At 44.8% G+C, this 18,569-nt stretch overlaps 1 protein-coding gene across 2 annotated transcripts; it reads right to left on the reverse strand.

Moving 5' to 3' along the window:
• Positions 1-134: 134 nt before the first annotated feature.
• On the reverse strand, positions 135-18,437 carry LOC146300782 (CREB-regulated transcription coactivator 2). Of its 2 annotated transcripts, XM_084706107.1 has the most exons (16): positions 18,219-18,437; positions 15,637-15,738; positions 15,123-15,236; positions 14,541-14,602; positions 12,251-12,319; positions 11,658-11,758; positions 11,237-11,263; positions 10,993-11,072; positions 10,807-10,856; positions 9,914-10,149; positions 8,219-8,700; positions 7,629-7,949; positions 6,846-7,337; positions 4,993-5,067; positions 4,491-4,689; positions 135-4,260 (listed from the first exon to the last, which is right to left on the reverse strand). In XM_084706107.1, the coding sequence occupies exons 1-16, from the start codon at positions 18,393-18,395 to the stop codon at positions 4,061-4,063; spliced, it is 2,787 nt and encodes a 928-aa protein (XP_084562233.1). In that variant the 5' UTR covers positions 18,396-18,437; the 3' UTR covers positions 135-4,060. The 2 variants fall into 2 exon arrangements, with proteins under 2 accessions (XP_084562233.1, XP_084562241.1); XM_084706115.1 differs by lacking the exon at positions 12,251-12,319.
• Positions 18,438-18,569: the final 132 nt, after the last annotated feature.

The following is an 18,569-nucleotide window of genomic DNA, read 5'->3' on the forward strand; positions in this document are numbered from 1 at the left end:
TGTTTACAGCTGTCCTCTTCTGGACATTTGATATTTATACATCTTTCTTATTGTCTGGATTCATTCATCAAGTTTTGGTGAGAGGAGAGTAGAAAATAATGATTCGGAAACACCACAAGAAGCTTTAGCCAAACTATTTTCGAATTTCTTTATTTTTTGTAAAATAATGTGAAGGTACAGTCTTTTAAAAATCTTTTTCTTGTTAGGTTTAAGAAGCACCTATGGTTCAAGAATATTATTTACAACACACATGGGTTCCCTGGTTATTACAAGTTGGAAAAAGTAAATGACTTACTCTGAAATAAAAGCAAAATGCATATATTCATTTATTTTCTTGACCCTAAACATGAGCAAATAGAACTACAAGGTAACAAAACAAATATTATGAGAGTAATTAATACAATAACATCAATAAAAATATGGCCATCTTACAAATTCCACACACTTCAACGCTGATCAACAGCACACCCTACAGGCAGAATTCAACACTACAGTGCTGTTGCCATGCAGTGTTCCCCAAATCCCAGGTTTTTTGCCCAACAGGCAGATGCTGATGTGTAAGCGCAGAGCTAAAAAAAAGCAATGAAAAATGCTTTGATTAAATGCCAGAACTGTAATGAAGATATATTCCGAATACCTCAGATGTAGAAGTGGGAAACGGGAAGCCTAGTGTTCCCTCTCTCTCAGTAACTAAAATTGCATTGAGACAAATACGATTTTTAAACAGAAACTTGGCAGTGTATTGTTGAATACACATCATGACAATTACCTGAAAAAAGCGTCAACAATTGGCAAAGTGACGGCTACATTTCAATGAGGCAGGGTGTAACATTGTCACATATTCACAATAAATTCTTAAAGAGCAAACATTTCAACCCAAAACAATTCACACAGGACAACCAAATGTAAGCCTCCCATATAGATACTCATGGGTTTCCAAATGGCAAAGTGCAGAAAAATAAACTATAAAATTCTCTACGTTTTCAAGTCTGTTCTCACACCAGGTGACAGTGGATATCAATGGTTATCAATGGTTTCTCACATTAAGATTCAGCTACCGGCACTGACTCTGAAACTCTAATCATAACTTCATAAAAATACCCTTCAGACCAAAACTGAAAAGTACTTCCCCCATCTGGATAACTTTTAAAAACAGGCGGGACTCAAGACACACCATGTAGGACAAAACCAAATCTCGCTAGTTTTTTTGTTGTTGCAATTTGAATCTCACTTCACAGAAACACATTTTGTTTTGTTTGGGAATGATCCACAGTGCAGTATCATATAAATCAGAACATAAAAGATAACAATAATAAACACAGGACTAAGCAATGCAAATAAGCTTGTAACAAATTCCCAATTGAGTTACCGTAATTGGATTTCACCCCCCCCCCCCCCCCCATGTAGCAATATTCAAAATGCATAATAATTATCAGTAACAAGCTTCCCTTACCAACGTAATGGCAATCAGCAAGCTATGAGTTCAGGCACAAGGGACACACAGTGATAGCTCAAACCTATCATGCTAGCTGTGACTTCAGCACACAATGCAAAATCTTTAGTACACCTGTTGGATAGGGTCAGTGGTGTGTAGTTTCTCAAGGTTCAAACTTTCCAACCAACACTCAAGCATATCACCATTATGTTTAAAAGTCACATGGTTAAAATGATTGTTTACAGTGTAATGGCATCCACTTTCTATATACTAAATACAACCAGTTCCAAGTTAGTCCACACAAACACTGCTTTGGAACACAATCACTTGAAACTTGATATTATTGCGATATCAATTTAAACTAAATGTTTAGGCTGTGTGGCATCCAATTATGAATAATGTAACAGGTGTCTATAGCTTTAAAATCTCAAGTTTACATACATGTTGGATCATCACAGGAAATTAAGCCTAATTTTCAATCTTTGTCATGATTGTTAGATACATGATCTAATCTAAAGCATTCTCACTTCCTGTTGTTGCTGATATCAAGCTGGGCTTCCATTTCATCAAAGAAAAATATCATGCCATAAAAGCATTGAGGTTCGCCATTTGACAGGAAACAAAACAAATAAGGGTTTTGGATCATTGCATTATTTCACAACAACAGTACAATTTTAGCAACATTGAAATATCCTCCAATTTACCAGAAAATGCTTTGGACGGCAACCGGACGGTCACACAACATGCACAAGACCCTTTGAAAAGGCAAACTGACTATGCTGCTCAAAACCTGTTGCTTCTCAAATTATGCAACTGGTTTTGGGATGTTGCTAAATTCAAAAGGCATGTTTTCTTAAATATACTCTCATAGTTATATTAATATATACATATAGACCTCCTTTGATTAAAAAATAAAACCTCTTCATAGTAATAACGACTGTTACATAAAAATATGTTGCTATACTCTGGCTACGGCCCATACTGTGGCTAGACGGGTGCAGCAGATGCAGGGAGGTGGGAGGAGTTAAGAGGCATCAATCACAGTGACTAGGATTATCTGGCTAAAACAGACACTAAAGCTCAACAACCTTGGGATTGCAGCGTTTACAATACATAGGACACAATACAGCTGTGCGGTCGCCAACTTAGTTAGCCTTGCGTATTCAAATTACTTCAAACCACATGAAACATCTCGTTTAAATGTTTTACCCCCCAACCTCTGGTAATCCCCCACACCAACACCAAAACCCATTTGTTCTTTCATAATTTCAAATGTAATCCTTCTTCTGAAGGAAGGGAGGGGCTTCTTAAATGCTATTCATTTTCAAACTCTATTCTAACAAATTATCCGGAGCAGGTGTATATTCTAAAAAGGGTGCCGACGCTATAGCAGGCACACAAGGTACATAGCAAAGGTTCCACAGCTGAAGCTTACAAACAATATCCAGACTTATTACCAGGTGGCAGAGAGAAAAAAGTAGCGTTGAAGGAACTACAGCTGCCATGTTGAAACAAGCTGTATATGCAAAATAATGGATAAGATAGGCCAGCAAAACAGAGCTGAGAGAAAAAACATTTGAGTTCTGGTTCTGAAAAATCTACTCAAATCTTGATTGGTCAATAACCAGATTGAGTCGGTTTGAGAATCCGTGGCTATCATGTGGTGTCAATGTCCAATGAAGATTACTTTTTCTTCTAAAGTATGTAAACAAAAGGACAGAAGCATTACATATGATGGCTAGAGATGATCTTCCATAAAAATAAAAAAACTATGTATATACAAAATGACCACATATTAAACTCATTTTTAAAAACTCTCCGAAATATAGGTGCTTGGTCACACTGATTTCTGTATGACTTCTATGACTGTTGAAACGTTGGCCACAAATTAGCCTAAATAAAATAATACCTTTTTGACAAGTCAAAAGGCCCAATTCTCAATTGGCTGGCCAGTTGCTGGTAGCGATAAAGAGAACAAGGAAAAAATGGTTCATGAAGTAGAATTATTATTCTACAATTAGTTATGGCAAATTTGGTCAGTAACTCCAGGCCTCTAATTAGAGCGTAGGAGTGAAAACAGTCTACACAAAGCCCAAAAAAAATAGTTAAGGCCTGGCTTGACAAATGCATATCATAAGATTTTTAAGAAGTGCAACTGACTTGTTTCTTTTATATCAAGCTGACATCACATGCGTGATCCCTGCGTGTTTGCATTATCCCAAGTGCATTTAGTTACCATGCAGATAAGACTCGTACAACCTAATGCCTATTTTGTTAAGTTTAGTTTTGACTTCTCAAGCATCATAACAGCATTTTCAACAAGTGCTTGAATGTAGCAGAAATAACCTAATCTGCAGTTGCTCCATAACAAAGAGAGGGCAAGTGGATTTTCTGCCCAAAATGAACCCAAATCTCTTAAATGTTTGGATCCCATTTTGCAAATCCTGTAGCTGGTCAACTGCCAGCGAGAGAGTCTAGCAAAGCAGGGCTCCATCCAATCTGCGTCACCTCCGTTGGCTACGTTTTGGTGGAGAAGAGGGGAGTTTCTACACCACTCTGCCCCCTTCACCCCAAACACATTAACTCCAGAAGGGATGGGGAGGCAGTGCAGGGCTGGGTGGCGGGTCATTTGAGGCGGTCCGAACGGAAGGAGTCCTCCACAGCGGGGTCGGCCAGCATGAGGTCTCCGTCCAACATGCCCAGTCCCTCCAGGGCCAGGGGATCCATCCTGAGGGGGTCGTCCAGGGAGAACGGGTCCATCTCAAAGCCTGGGACATGGGAGAGGGCACTGGCAATCTCCTTGGACAGGCCTGGAGGAGAGTCTCCTGCAGGACAAGGAGGAAGATTACCTCACAGAACTAAAATTGCCTTTCTACCAACTGTCAAATTCGTTCAGTCACTAGTGAAAAGGGTCAAAGACTAACACCATTTCTGAACAAGGCTCGAGTGACAGCTAAGATTTTTAGTAGAAGTACTTAACTAAATGAACAAAACCTCCCGTGATGCCGCCTGTTCTGAAGACGACACCCCAACAAGGCAGCCTGGACAGACTTACCAGTGAGTATGATGTTGGGAACGTTGTGCCGCCCCTCGCCCCCGTAGTTCTGGTTCTGGTTGTTGAGGAGCTGCTGGTCCCCTGGATCCAGAGAGCCCTGGTGGGAGGAGTAGGGGCCCTCCTGGCCCTTCCCTGCCATGGAGCCGAAGCCCAGAGCATGGCTGAATGACAGGCCTTCCCCCTGGGTATCCATGTTGAACTGGGACAGGGTGGCATTCATGTTAGACAGTGGGAGACTCCAGTTCTCTAACTGATTAGGTAGCTGTGTAAAAGGCAGGAGGAGGAGTTACTGGTATAAGGTGCATCCCAGTGGGGAGATGAACAAGGGTTCAAGTTGGGAGCGTGTTATGAAAATGACAAAGTAGTTTAATCCAATCTGTGTCTGATCTCCAGTATAGCCATTGTTTGAAAGTGGACAAATCCATGGCTTTATTCACAAATGAAACCGATTAACATTTCCAATATGTGAAGATTTGAAACAGGTGGTTGGATTGAGCCTTACCTGCTGGTTCTGTCTGGATGAGAGCTGTAGACCTAGGTAAGGGTCATCGATCAGGGAGTTCAGCAGTAATGTGTCCTGAAATTAACAACAGACAACTTGTCGTCGTGTGAACGTGGACTATAACTAGAAAATAACTGAGTGAGACAAACAAGGAATAGTTGCCGGCATAGTGGGAACAGATTCAAACAATATTTCAAGTAACACTATTAGGCAACAGTCAAGAATCTAGGGTACTTTGTCAATTACTTAAATCAATGGCAGTTTAAGTATTACATTAAACTGTTTGTGCTTGTGGGAGTAGGATGAGACAGACAACATTTCAAATTTTCAGTAATAGACAGAGAGCAAACTCTTACATAGATTATTTCCCACCAACACAGGCAACCCCTGTAGCCCTGCCTTAGTGTTAAATACTACTGCCATTACCCTCCATCTTCCCCTGAATACAAAACACTGGGGCATCCTCACACGAAAGGCCACTGCAGATGACCACTTACGGGCTAGTGTCTCTTGAGGACACATGAATTTCATTGACAGTCCATGCCGCAGGCCCATTTTCCTGCTAAACAGCGGTTTGAATGTCAGTGTGACTCGGCGGACAATGGCGGTCTCCTCGGCAAGTCTCTATAAATAGACGTGCATAACATGGCAGGAGACTATCTGGTTTCATATGGCTTCCACATTACATCAGCGCGACCTTTCACTTTTCGGTGCCGGACTCACCTCGGAGCACCGCCCAAATCTGCTCCAGTGTTCGATGAAATTATGGAGTGATACCTGCAATATTTGGACATGCAAAGCCAACCTACTACCCAGGATTCAATAGAACTTCAATTAAAGCCTCATGAGTCATGTAATTACCTGTTACATGAAAATGTGAAGACAATCTGTCTTTCAGAAGCCAAGGATGTCATATTGTTTATTGCAATGAGAATAACTATGACAGTATGCAGTGCCGTATTTTTGGGAAAACAAGACGCATTTGCTATAAATCGCACCCCACCAGAATGGGAGCTTTGCGTTTGTAAATCTGATTATAAACTAGTGATGAGAATTTCGGATCATTTTACTGACTCGGTTCTTCGGGGTAGGGGGCGGCACGAGATTTCTTTGTCCCGGGGTGGTTTGAGTGAAAAACTCGCCCGGGGCGCCAATGTGCTAAGACCGCCACTGGTTGGACTGAAGCTACAATTCATTAAATCTATCTTACTAATTAATCGCTGCCATTTGTCGCTAACAGTTATTAGCAAAGCTAACGTATCCTGTATCTAGCATAGGTAGAATATGTGATGATTAGTTTATTGGCATTGGGGCTAACGTCATTTCATTTTCCTGACTGTTGCATTCGAATAAATACCCTGTGTTGTCATGTAAATCTACAATTCACAATGCATGTTTGGCCATGTTGCGTCTTTGCTCCGCAGCTTCGCTCGTTGAAAACCAACCAATCAGCGCGTAGTTTATCTATATATTCATGAGCATACCATAAAAGGGAGAAAACCTCGTTTTATTCCAGGGCTATTTCACAGGATGCATTAGGGCGCATAGAACAGCACCCGGGCCATTTTCAGCTCAACCAATGTTACATACCCTAATCGGAGACCTTAAGGAACAGTGTGAAATACCCTATAAAATCATTAAATGACCCCTTTAATTCACACTTATTCACTTTTCGAAAGGACAAGCTCAGATACACTAGGTGCTCCAACAACAACAACAACAACAACAACAACCCTCTGCTTTCCATTTCTCCAAGCACCGAAGAGGAGGAGGAGGAAGTGAAAGAGGAAGTGGCTGACTGTAGAGAGGTTGTAATAGGTCAATGGCAGTGTTGGGAAGGGGGGGGCACTCACGTTGTATAGCCCTAGGTCTGTGGCCAGGGATTGGCTGATCTGCTGTAGCTGAGGGAGGCCACTTTGTTGTCTCTGCTGCTCCATCTGCTGCTGCTGTTGTTGCTGCTGTTGTTGTTGCTGCTGCTGCTGTTGCTGCTGCTGCTGCTGCTGCTGCTGCTGCTGTTGCTGTTGCTGTTGCTGTTGCTGTTGCTGTTGCTGCTGCTGATGCTGTTGTTGCTGCTGCTGCTGCTGATGCTGCTGTTGTTGCTGCTGCTGCTGTTGCTGCTGCTGTTGTTGCTGCTGCTGTTGCTGCTGCTGTTGTTGTTGCTGCTGCTGCTGTTGTTGTTGCTGCTGTTGTTGTTGCTGCTGCTGCTGCTGTTGTTGTTGCTGCTGCTGTTGTTGTTGCTGCTGCTGTTGCTCAGTAGTCTGCAGGCACTGGGGGCTCTGCACACTCTGCTCCAGGGGGCTCTGGGAGTTGACCTGGGTGGCGTTAACCTGCAGAGCTGGCTGCCTCTGCAATGAATAGACATGTAGTCATTTAGCAGACGCTCTTATCCAGAGCAACTTACTGTAATTAAGTAATTACAGGTAATAGAGTCAAAGAATAGTATTCACTCTTGTCGGTTTTGTGATTTTGTCATTTCCTTCTGCTCTAACCACACCAACCAACACACGAGCAAATGGAACACACCCCGCACAACATCCTCAAAGTTCACCACTTCCCACTCCCCTCACAGAACCTCTGGCTCTTTAACCTCAACTTATCTGCCGATGGGCCCCTCCCAGATAAGAGACCCAACCTACCGTGCCCATGTGCTGCTGCCCGTGCTGGTTCTGACTGTTGCGGAGGTTGTGCAGGTGCAGCTGCTGGTGCGCTTGGTGGCGCTGGTGCGGTGAGTGCAGCTGCTGTTGGTGGTGGTGGTGGTGCGGGTTCTGCTGCTGCTGCTGCTGGCCTGCTGGGTGCATGGCCATGGAGGCCTGCTGGCCTGTCTGGGAGGCGGGCAGGCCGGACTGCTGGGCCTGGTGGGAGCCTGGAGGAGCCGGCTGGTGCTGCTGGGACTGGCTGAAGGGATAAGGGGGCAGTCTCTGGTCCAAGGGCAGTTTGCTGGTGTCCAGAGGAACGCCCTGGAAAAGCGGAGAGAGCGCTATTGTCAGCACGGTGGCTGGCAAACATGTTGTCTTTTCAAAGTTGAAGGGGAGCCTCAATATCCTGTTGTAGCAATTATGGGTAACTGTTATTGAAGGTCAATTGTTCTGAAGCAATTGAGGCAAGTGATCTGAACAAAACATTTTGTGTAGCCATAAACCCTGTTTTCTAAGTGTACTAGCAGACTCTCGCATAGACTCGTCCCATCCCTTGGTCATCAACACCATTGTTCAATTTAGTCCAATACCTGTGTGATGGAGGACAAGGTGGGAGAGATGGTTGGCGAAAACTGTTTGGAATGGTGCCTCCGAGACTCCCCTCCCATGGGTAAGATCAAAGGGGAGAGCTGGGCCCGTCTCCTTGGAGATGTGCTGAGTGGCGGCTGGCCCTGGCCAGTAAGCATTGGTGAATAGGAGGAGGCGCAGGAGCCGGAGCCACCCACTCCACTACTGTAGCTGGGGTTACTGGCCGCTGACTGCAGTGACTGGCCACTCAGGGAGGAGTTGCTGAGAGAGGAGTGCAGGGATTGGTTGCTGAGGGAGGACTGGAGGGAGGGGGAGGAGCTGAGGGAGGACTGGAGGGAGGGGTTGCTCAGGGACGAGTGTAGGGAGGTGGAGCTGAGGGAGTTGGGAAAGGAGTGGCTGCTGAGAGATGATTGGATGTTTGGGTTGCTTAGTGATGACTGCAGAGAGGGGTTACTGAGTGTTCCCTGAAGAGATGCCAGGAGACCTGGGAAAAGATAAAAAGAGATCCCTCTTCAGTCAAAAATAAAGAAAAGACACGTTTCTGCGATCTAAGTATTGTTGTGCAGCCCTAGTATTTTATTGTACATTTTCTACATTTTAATTTTGTTCATTATGTTTAAATGTTCACTGTATGCACCTGCCCACCAAAGTAAATTCCTTGTTTGTGACCACTTACTTGGCGCTTAAACACGATTCTGATTCAGATCTTCAGAACACACTTTTTTACAAAATGATTTTAGATAATCCATGAAAAATATTAAAATAAAATTGTAGGCAATTCAGTAAACATACACGGTTGGTAATCAAATAGAACTGGGTATCGACAGGTCTCCTACATACACACAACAATAAAACTTCCTATTGTCCTTCTGAATGAGGAGAAAGTAGGCAGCTATATACTGTAGGAGAAAATGGCCTGTTTCTAGTTAGTAGCTCCAGGAAAGATGAAAATGTGCTCTTAAAAAGTCTGCATGAGACAGCTCTTCCCCTGGCGATAGCATCAGGTGAGACTTAGGCTAAAACAAGCTCACTCCGGAACTGAGACCGTTCTGTGATGCGTCTCAAGAGTCTACAGTATCTGTCTCTCTTAGTTTCCTCCCTCCCTAAGCCCTCTTGCACACTGATGTGAAAGAACAAGAGCAGAGGTCATCTCCCAGGTCACACTCCATTTTACTTACATCGACCCACACACCAAGTGCACAGCCAAAGTTCAGAGCAAAGGAAGGCGACTTGGTGAGAAGACTAGAAGAGGATGTCACCTTTGACTGTTGAGACAAGCCCCAAGCTAGATTGAGGTTAACAACAGTGGGTGGCTGTGAAGGAGCTTCCTGTGTGTGATTGGCCAAGTCACCTCAAAAAGAGATAAAAGGACAGCAACATTTTCCAACAGCACATCCGCCCAGCCACCCAGTCACCTTGCTGCCGCCCACGTGAAGTTCCCTTCCTATTTTTTTTCAGACTCCTCACACTCACTCTTTCCAAACATCCACAGAAATGTTTAAAGAGCGAAAGGGACAGCCATAAACTGTAATGCTCAGAGCATTATTATCGACAAATCCCCACATATTCAAACGTCTCTGTAAAAATATCTCTGAACAAACTCACAAAACACACACATATATATATACACATATATATTTTTTTGTTTAAATTTTTTTTTGCGTAAAAACACAGACACGCACCCCATAACCTCTCACCTGGTGAGTGGTGGAAGCTGCTGGCGTTGATGCCCAGCTGGGTGAGGGTGGAGGCCAGGTTGCCTGTACTGCTGCCGCCGCTCAGGGATGAGGGGTAGCCAGGCTCGTCCGGGTCCAGCGGCGTGGGCAGTGGCGAGGGGAAGTGCAAACTGGATAGGTCCGGCAGGGAGCCGCCCGTGTTCAGGGCTGAGGGGACGTGGGGCGTACTGGACTGCTGGTCCGGGGACGGGAAGATACTGTGGGTTGGGGGGGGGGGGGGGTTGGAAAACACAGGCTCGAGATTACAAGGTCGCGATAGGTTGTTGTTCAAGTCGTGGACAGTACAGTATGTACTAGAGAGCGTGCGCACAAAGTCAGACGGAGGGCCAGACACGGAGACAGAGATGTGAAACAAGGGGACGAGCGAGGGCATGAGGAAAGACAAAAGAAAAAAAGGGATGTGGCGAAGAAGACGGAACGTGGATGGAGCCGTAGACGAAAAACAGAGAGAGGAGCGAGCCGGGGAGGGGATGAGACAACAGGGAGGTTATGGGAGTGCAGAATTGTCGTAAGTCAATTCTCTCGGTGTCAGACATGCAAAGATGACGACAAGGAAGAGGAGAATATGAAAAATGAAGGACAAATGGGGCTGAAGGGGATTCATAATTGTGGATATGCGTCATACCAAATACGTAGATTTGGTTTTTTAATCAACCCTCGGAAGGCCTTGCCTTTCAAAAGTCTCAAACACCCTTAACTTATGGACTGAGTTTGAGAATTCACAGCAGTTCACACAGCAGAGAGGCTGGTGGTCAGAGTAGGTGTCCCTACTGCACTGGGGCCTATGGAACTGGATAATTACCACATCAACAAATACTACAGATGTAAACTTCTTTCGAAGGCGTCAGACTTACTTAATGCCAGGAACTTCACAGGATTTGGGACGTGACGAGAGGAGCGGCAACTACAGAAAACGTGAGGAAAAAGTAGTGTCCGAAAAACAAAATGAATGTGCTTCATTTTACACTAAACAATAGAGTGCAAATACAACACAGTGCATAGTGGGTATGGTTGCTGTTGAGTATTTGATTTGTTCTTACTTTTTTTGTGTCCCAAGGCTTGAGGAGTTTTCCCTCGTCTAGAACATTCTCTTCTATGGGGGGAACTGGGTAAGGGAACACTGAAGGACAAGCACACCAAAAATCAAATTTTAAAATGACTGTCCGCACAGTTAAACTGATACTCCTTGCTTTGATAGTGTCCCTGTGCAGTTTTGTGTGTGTGTATAGTAGAAACAGGCAATAGAGTGTCAGTAGACATTGTCAGTCTTACTGTCAGACTTACTTCTTCGGCCCTCTCCCTCTCCCTGACCTAGAGTAGCCCAGACAGACAACACAGTCAGGATTTGTATAACAAATTGGACATAGTTCTAACTACACAGTTCTTTCATACATGTTTCCAAGCAAAGGAACTGAAAATAACAACGTACATTTATGTGGCCTGCTATGAAATGAAGCAGACGCATTTGTGCTTCTAGTTGTTTTTAGTTCCACAATTGGCGGTTAAATATGAAGTTGTGTCATTTTCAGTCTCCTAGTTTCCAGAGAGAGTAGCCACTCCTCACTGATATCCATGTTTTAACATGTTTTGAGAGGGCCAGAAAAGGCCCAAAAATATGCTAGCTTGAGCTCCATCGAGTGTATCCAGAAGATACGGGACGTTCCCCTCCTCATGAGTTGAGGGTATCTCATTTGGATGTACTCACCGATGTGTCGGCCCTGGTGGGTGAGGTTGTGGCCGGCGTTGAAGGGGTCCCCTGCAGGCGGGTTCATCACGCTGGTGTGCAGTGCCGAGTCAGAGTTTGTCCTGCACAGGGACAAAGGTTTCATCTTACTTACTGCTTCCAGAGTAGAGTTGTTTTATGAGGGGAGGAGAGGAGAAACTGCGTGGAGAGGCAAAAGAGGCCGGGCGAGAGCCTCCCGCTCTCTTTCCGCCTCGACCCAGGGCTCGCTCCTTTCAAAGACTCCCTGGGATCTACTGGGGAGGAGTGAATAAGAGGGAGAAATCCAAATACATAGAAAACAGAATCGAACCAACTACAACGAACCCTAATCCATGGTATAGATCTCAACACCCCCTGTGCAACACACACACAAAAAAAAGTGTTGACTCCACTTCAGCCTAGACTGTAGAAGACCCGACTTCCCGTCGCTTCAACCTGGTAGCCATACAACACAGCTCCATGTCACGCCAGCCTTGGCTGGGAGCGTCTTCCTGCCTCGGGTCAGGGAATAGATACCAAGTGGTTGTATAGAAGAGACTGAAGGGATGGAGAGAGGAAGGAGGGGAGGGAGTCACCTGTTGAGTGCAGTGGTGGGCAGCCGAAACAACTGGCTTTTGTCCCCAGGGAAGTTGCCGGACCAGTTCCTTTCACGATCGACACAAACAAATGACCGTTATTCTCCAAAAGAAGAGAAAAGGACAAAGAAGAAGAAAAGAAAAAAAAAAAGAAAAAAAAAAGAAAACGTAGGCTTGGAAAAAGAACGGCGCGCAAGAGAGAGATGAAGAAGTGAGGGAGGGAAAAAAAGAAAGCATGCAAAAAAAGCGCAAGGACGGGAACTGGAATGCACCCTTGTACTCCGCTGATGTAGGCGGACACAGGCAGCACTAACAGACAACAGTTGATCTAGTCTTAGTGTGTAAATGAGCAGAGCTTTCTACACATGCAAGTATGCAGCAAGTATTAGCTAGCAGTGTGTGTATGTGTATGCATTTTTACAGTGGCAAAGTGTGATTCAAATGCATCTGTGAGACTTGCCAGAGTTACGTAACAAAAGTTATTCTACGGTTAGGCAACCAGAACACAGATTCAACCTATCAGTCAGGTTTATGTGGAGGGGAATTTACAAGGCTCTTTGTCAGTGTTGCGAGCCTGCTGTCCTTCCGTGCTGATCTTGGGGGAATTCGAGCAAACTTCTGCTGACATGGTCAGTGATCTGCGAGCCACTCCATTCACCTGATTGATGGCGGCCATTTTCCCAAAGCGCAGCATTTCAGCCGGCTGGGCAGATAAAATGGGGTTTCAGGCAGCCTTCGTTTTCATTTCTACGTCACAGGTGTTTTGTGAGATGTCTGGAAACAGCATCATCTTTTTTTTCTTTGATAGAGTGAGCTTTTTAAAATGGTGCAGATTGCAGGTCAAAGCCTACTGCTAGACTATTGAAATGCTGCTATGCTGAATACTAAATGCTGCTGCTAGACTACTGGCCAGAACCAGAAAGTATGATCACATAACATCTACTCTCTTCTCTCTACACTGGCTCCCTATCCAAGCCAGAGCTGATTTCGAAGTTCTACTACTAACCTACAAATCTCTACATGGATTGGCACCACTATACCTCTCTGGTCTTCTTGCACCCTATCAACCCCGTAAGGAGACTAAGATCCCAAGACTATCTGGTGGTTCCCAAAATTATTATTTTTTTAAACGCTGGAGGCAGGGCGTTCTTATATAGAGCACCTCTTCTCTGCAACAAATTACCCGTCTCAGTTAAGGAGGCTGATACTGTTTCGACATTCAAAGTTAGTTTAAAAACGTTTTTTTGTTTAGTCAGTTCTACGACTGCTGTGTGTGTGTATGTACTTTTAATGTAAACCTGAAGTGTGTGTTTGTCTGTATATGTATTATATATAACTTTTAAATGACAAATAAAGCTTCTATATGTCCATGGAGGCCCGACTTTTTTATTTTACAAATAAAGTAAACCTGTTGCTGTATATTGTTACTGTTATTGTTTCTGTTACTAGTGGCTCTCCTCTCTCTGTCCCCCCTCCACACCTCTCTTTGGTGTGGGGGGTTTGAGCTGTCAGCATCTGCCTGGTCAGCGGTCTGCCAACGCTGGACCTGGTCGCCAGTGGACATTGATCTGTGACAGTCTGCCAAAGCTGGATCTAGTCACCAGTCTCCCTGACGGACAACAGCGGGTCACCGGTCCCTTTCCTCATCCCCCTGCCTGTGATGCTGCGCCGATCACAGTCCCCAGCCCTGTGGCTACGTCTGCTTAAACTGACATTTACCAACTCTGTCCCAAGTTGAACACTGGATGTTGGTGTTTCAGCACCCATTGACACTTCCCTGCTGTATGACTTTCCTTGTCTTCCTTGAGGGTTTAGGTTGGCAGAGGGGCAGTTATATGGGCGTATGTGAAGCCCTTTGTGACATGGAATGTAAAAAGGGCTATACAAATGCATTTTTATTTGATTCTCTTTGTGTCTTTTCCATCTGAGAGGAGGAGGAGTTCAAAGAAAGTGGACGGTCAAGAATTAAGGATTAAAGGAGGGGAAAAAAATATCCTTGATGCCATTAAGTAGAAGAGGAAAAGAAAGATAGAAAGCATTCGGAAGCCAGAAAAACGAAGGAAAAAAAACTACTGAAAAGAAGATAACTGCGTTCTGGGAGGCAACTCAAGAAAGGCCTAGGAAGAAATGCTGACTAAATTGTTATGAATTGTTATCTTGAGCTTCAAGCTTGCAAAATGCAAACATAGTAGAGGAACAAACAACCAGGCTTGGTGCGTCCACAAAACAAGCAAACTGGCATCCCCGTGGACAGCCTAGTCCCCGGGCACAAATGGATTTAAATCCTTACCTTCTCCAGCTGGGGTCTGGGGGAGGGGACAGGTAGGCAGAATTGTACGGAGAGCTGTCCACCTGAGAAGAACTTGGGTCAAGGAAACCACAGAAATGCATTATGGGGGGTGGGGGGGGGGGGGGGACAAAGGAAGCAACCAGAAAATCCGACAACATGAACAATATTAATACAGGTTGTGTGGAATACAAAGAGGTTTGTTTTATAATAAATACAAATTATAAATGAATTGAAACAACAAATGTTTTGGGAAAACTTGCAGCCTTGGTCTCGCTTTCTAGAACACCAGAAGCACAAAGTTGATCCAAAGGCATAGAACTTGTTGATGTTCCTAACAGCATTGTGACGCTATTATGTTTGCCAATTTTGATAAATGTCCTGCTATCACAAAAAAAGTATAAAGCTATTAAAAACAACAACAAAAAGACTAATGTGCGACAAACTGACAAAAGAAAAAAAAACAGATTTGACAAATACTCTTGTTTGTGGTTAAGGGTTTCATGTAGTTGTTATGGCCCCAGTGTGTGTGTGCGTGTGCGTATGTGTGGTCTCTTGGGGGTCTGTGCTAATGCCTAAGGATACTTGTCTCCTGTAGGGACGCACAGGGGAGATGAACCTGCGGTCTCTCTGGACTCTCTCCACCAGGCCATGGTGTCTCGTGGAGCGGCTCGAGTCCAGGTTAGAATGGAACGACCCCTAAAGGAGAAAGAAAAAAAAAAAGAAGAAGGTGGCAGGAGTGAGGGAGGGAGGGCGGGGGGAGTGCGGGAGGGAGTGCGGGAGGGAGTGCGGGAGGGAGTGCGGGAGGGAGGGAGTGCGGGAGGGAGGGAGGGAGGGAGGGAGGGAGGGAGGGAGGGAGGGAGGGAGGGAGGGAGGGAGGGAGGGAGGGAGGGAGGGAGGGAGGGAGGGAGGGAGGGAGGGAGGGAGGGAGGGAGGGAGGGAGGGAGGGAGGGAGGGAGGGTTGTTCAATAACTTTATATCAAGTGGGGGTAATGTTGGCTTTACTGACGCACAACCAATAAAAAAGTGAAAACAATATGAAACGCTGCTGATAAAGTAGAGGAGGAGGAACAGGTTGGTACTGTAGCTCGGTTCTTACTTGAAAGTCCCCTGTGTTTCTGCCGATCTGATTGACGTTGGGTAGGGAGCCACCATAGTAGGGACCCTGTGTTCTGGCCAAGCGCACTTTTTGAGCCTGTATCTACAGAGGGCGGGAAGGGAAGGACAAGGAGTGAGAGAAACAATATTACAAAACAGGGCCCGTAGTCTCGATTGAAGAATGTAGGCCAACATATTCTTCTCAACCAAATCTTCATTCAACATTAATATGTAGCACAAAAGAGTCAACTTGCTGAAGCAAGACAGCGGGACCTGTGACCTTGACTACTAAGAATACATTTGGTAAACTGCTAGGTACAGTCTCAGCCCTGAGATGAAGCAACATTACACTGCAGAGCTTAGAGCTGGCCAGCTAAGAATTAGGCTGTAGCAGTTGACAACTGTAGTCAATTCACAAGTGGAAGCGGGAATAGATCTAATAGGATGATTATAAAATCATGCATTACAAGTTATTGCCATAAACTGTGATTATGTACCAATGTCAAAACACTATTAAGGCAGGTCTTTATTTTTGCATGAGGCTATGAGAATGGGGAACGACTTAATTATTCCAAGACATTAAACATGTCAATCATGTTTAAACATTGTTTCTTAAAAAAACATAACAAAATAAACGTAGACCTTTCCAATGGAATTTATAAAATCCATTTACATGGGGGAGGGCCAGTGACAAAATGCTGCTTTGTCTATCTCTCAATGTGACCCTTTGGCCCTGGGCTATATCTGCACTATCAACATATTAAAATGTCAGGACTAGACTGTGGGAGGGCCCAATAGTTAATCCCATGAACACGCTCTTGATAGTATAAGTAGATCATCTCTTTTTCTTACAATTCATTAATAACTTCCTGTAGATATGCAAAAACGATTTACCTGTCATTTAAGGCGAACAATAAACATATTGCACCCCTTGTGTCAAGACAAGCAAACCAAAGTTATGTGGAATGGTTTGAAAATGTAGCTAAATGGAAAAGTCTGCCACCCCGTTTCTCCGCATTGTAGACAGACACCCTGTCCAACCAACCACATTGATACAAAGAAGACAAATAAAGCGCCTTGCCCATCCTCTCTAAATGTATTATCTAACATGAGCAATTTCTCCCTTAACACAGGCCCTCCGTTTAAGCAATAATAAACAGCCAGGACAGTGGCACATCCAAAGACATGGGCATGTCCACACACACAGGTTTTGTAAGGTGCTCAGTCTCCCCTCACCAGTAGCAATTCCCTTCTGACGTGCCTTTCGCCTTTGCTATTAGGCTGATTGGACAGCCCCCCACAGTATTGCAGTAAAGAGTGAAGGCCTATTAGAAGGGGAGGCTGTAAAGGACAGGGTCTCAAAGAAATTCCCAGCAGTGACTGTGCTGGAACAGCAAAGGGGGGTCACCATGTATGAAAGGAGTGGTGGTGGTGGTGGTGTGTGTAGGTGGGTGGGTGAGAGTATTGGGGATGCGCCAGTAAGAGAATAAAGCCCTTGAATGCGCTGCCAACAATGCGATTTATGGGAGGATGAGTCTCTTCACCGCATTGCTTGGTTTCACCCCCTCCTCTTCTCCAAGTCATTTCTTCACCACACTAAATTAGGTAATTTAGCAAACTTGCTAATTGCCCATGTTATAAACCACAGATATATACTACTACTTTTTTACTTGCTATATTAAGTCCTTAAAACTGTGACATTTGCAAACGTCTCATTAGCATCGTGCCCGACAAGGTGATAACTTTTGGTGCCCCCTGAGACTATAGCTGACAAACACTTTTATGTTGCCATATAGCTGCATAGCCACAGATAGCCACATTTGCTGGTGCTGTCTGGGCATCCAATCCAGTCAATACTTATTCAGCTCCACTTGTTGCTACAACTTAGCTCAACATTTCGGTGCTGGCAACCAGGATAATCTTATCAAACACCATTTACCCAACCTCCCGAAAAAGTGCTTTTCCACACACAAAAACAAGCTAAATATTAGTGTCACGTTATTACACCTGGAGTTAGCTCTAACTGCAGTTATACGTTAGCCACCGTTAGCTAGGCTAACTTTACGTCAACGGAGTCGGTGATTGATTACAGCTGCCAGCTAGCGAGCTAACATTGTTAAACATGCCAGATAGCCTGCTAAGTAGCCAGCTAAACCACAATAGTAGCTAACTAAATAGTCAACGCTGACTCTCTATGCTATTTTTACTGTACAGTACTGGCTGGTTTGCTACCAAAAAGCAGTATTACATTAATCCTGAGCTAATTAGTTAGCTAGCTACTATTATTACAACACAACGTAAACAGAACACGGCTTGCTAGCTGCGTGTGACATGGAAGCTAGCTGGATCACTCCAGTGAGCATCACTTCGAAAATTCAGCGTCTTGGTATTTTTTGGACATTAGCTACTTATCAAATATATGCCCAGGTGTGAAGATAATGGTAGGCTTGACGCCTAGCTAGTTGGCTAGTGATCAGCTTTGGAAGACCTGCCTCGGTCCGGCGACCAGTTTTATTCTTGACTTGACAAGCCCCCCCCAGGCCCGTGTTCCTCACAGCTTTTCTCTTGCCTCCTCCAGCTTACCCTCGTAGAAGTGATGTCCATCATAACCTCCTGAAAAGCAGCAGTCTCCTCAGCCTGACGTTGGGTATGAAGAGCTATTTTCTCGCTAAACTTTCGTGGGTTTGAAGCCGCTGTCCCGGCACCCGAATTGGGTCCTGGACCGGGTCCACAACCGCCTGCACCCGCCGTAGCAGACATTTTTGCCGACAGTTGCTGAATAGCTTCGCGCAATGAGATGATCCGTCTTGTGTGGGAGGAGGGCAAGGGGAGGGAAATGTGAGAGCGCCCTCACACGCCATCTCTGGGCATGTAGCCTAGTTCTTCTCCTTGCTTATAAGAGATCGCATCAAAACTAAGAGTTGTTTAAAACCA

Source organism: Hypomesus nipponensis, chromosome 2 (assembly GCF_054491055.1).
Source record: "Hypomesus nipponensis isolate SF chromosome 2, ASM5449105v1, whole genome shotgun sequence".
In the NCBI taxonomy this organism is placed as follows: Eukaryota; Metazoa; Chordata; class Actinopteri; order Osmeriformes; family Osmeridae; genus Hypomesus; species Hypomesus nipponensis.

Excerpts from the sequence above, each read along its gene's own strand:
- LOC146300782 (XM_084706107.1), bottom strand. The coding sequence starts at position 18,395 with ATGTCTGCTACGGCGGGTGCAGGCGGTTGTGGACCCGGTCCAGGACCC. Across the intron at positions 14,603-15,122 it reads TGCGTCCCTACAGGAGACAA|GTGGACAGCTCTCCGTACAA; the intron begins GTATCCTTAGGC and ends AGTTCTTCTCAG. Across the intron at positions 12,320-14,540 it reads CCAGACCCCAGCTGGAGAAG|GAACTGGTCCGGCAACTTCC; the intron begins GTAAGGATTTAA and ends CGATCGTGAAAG.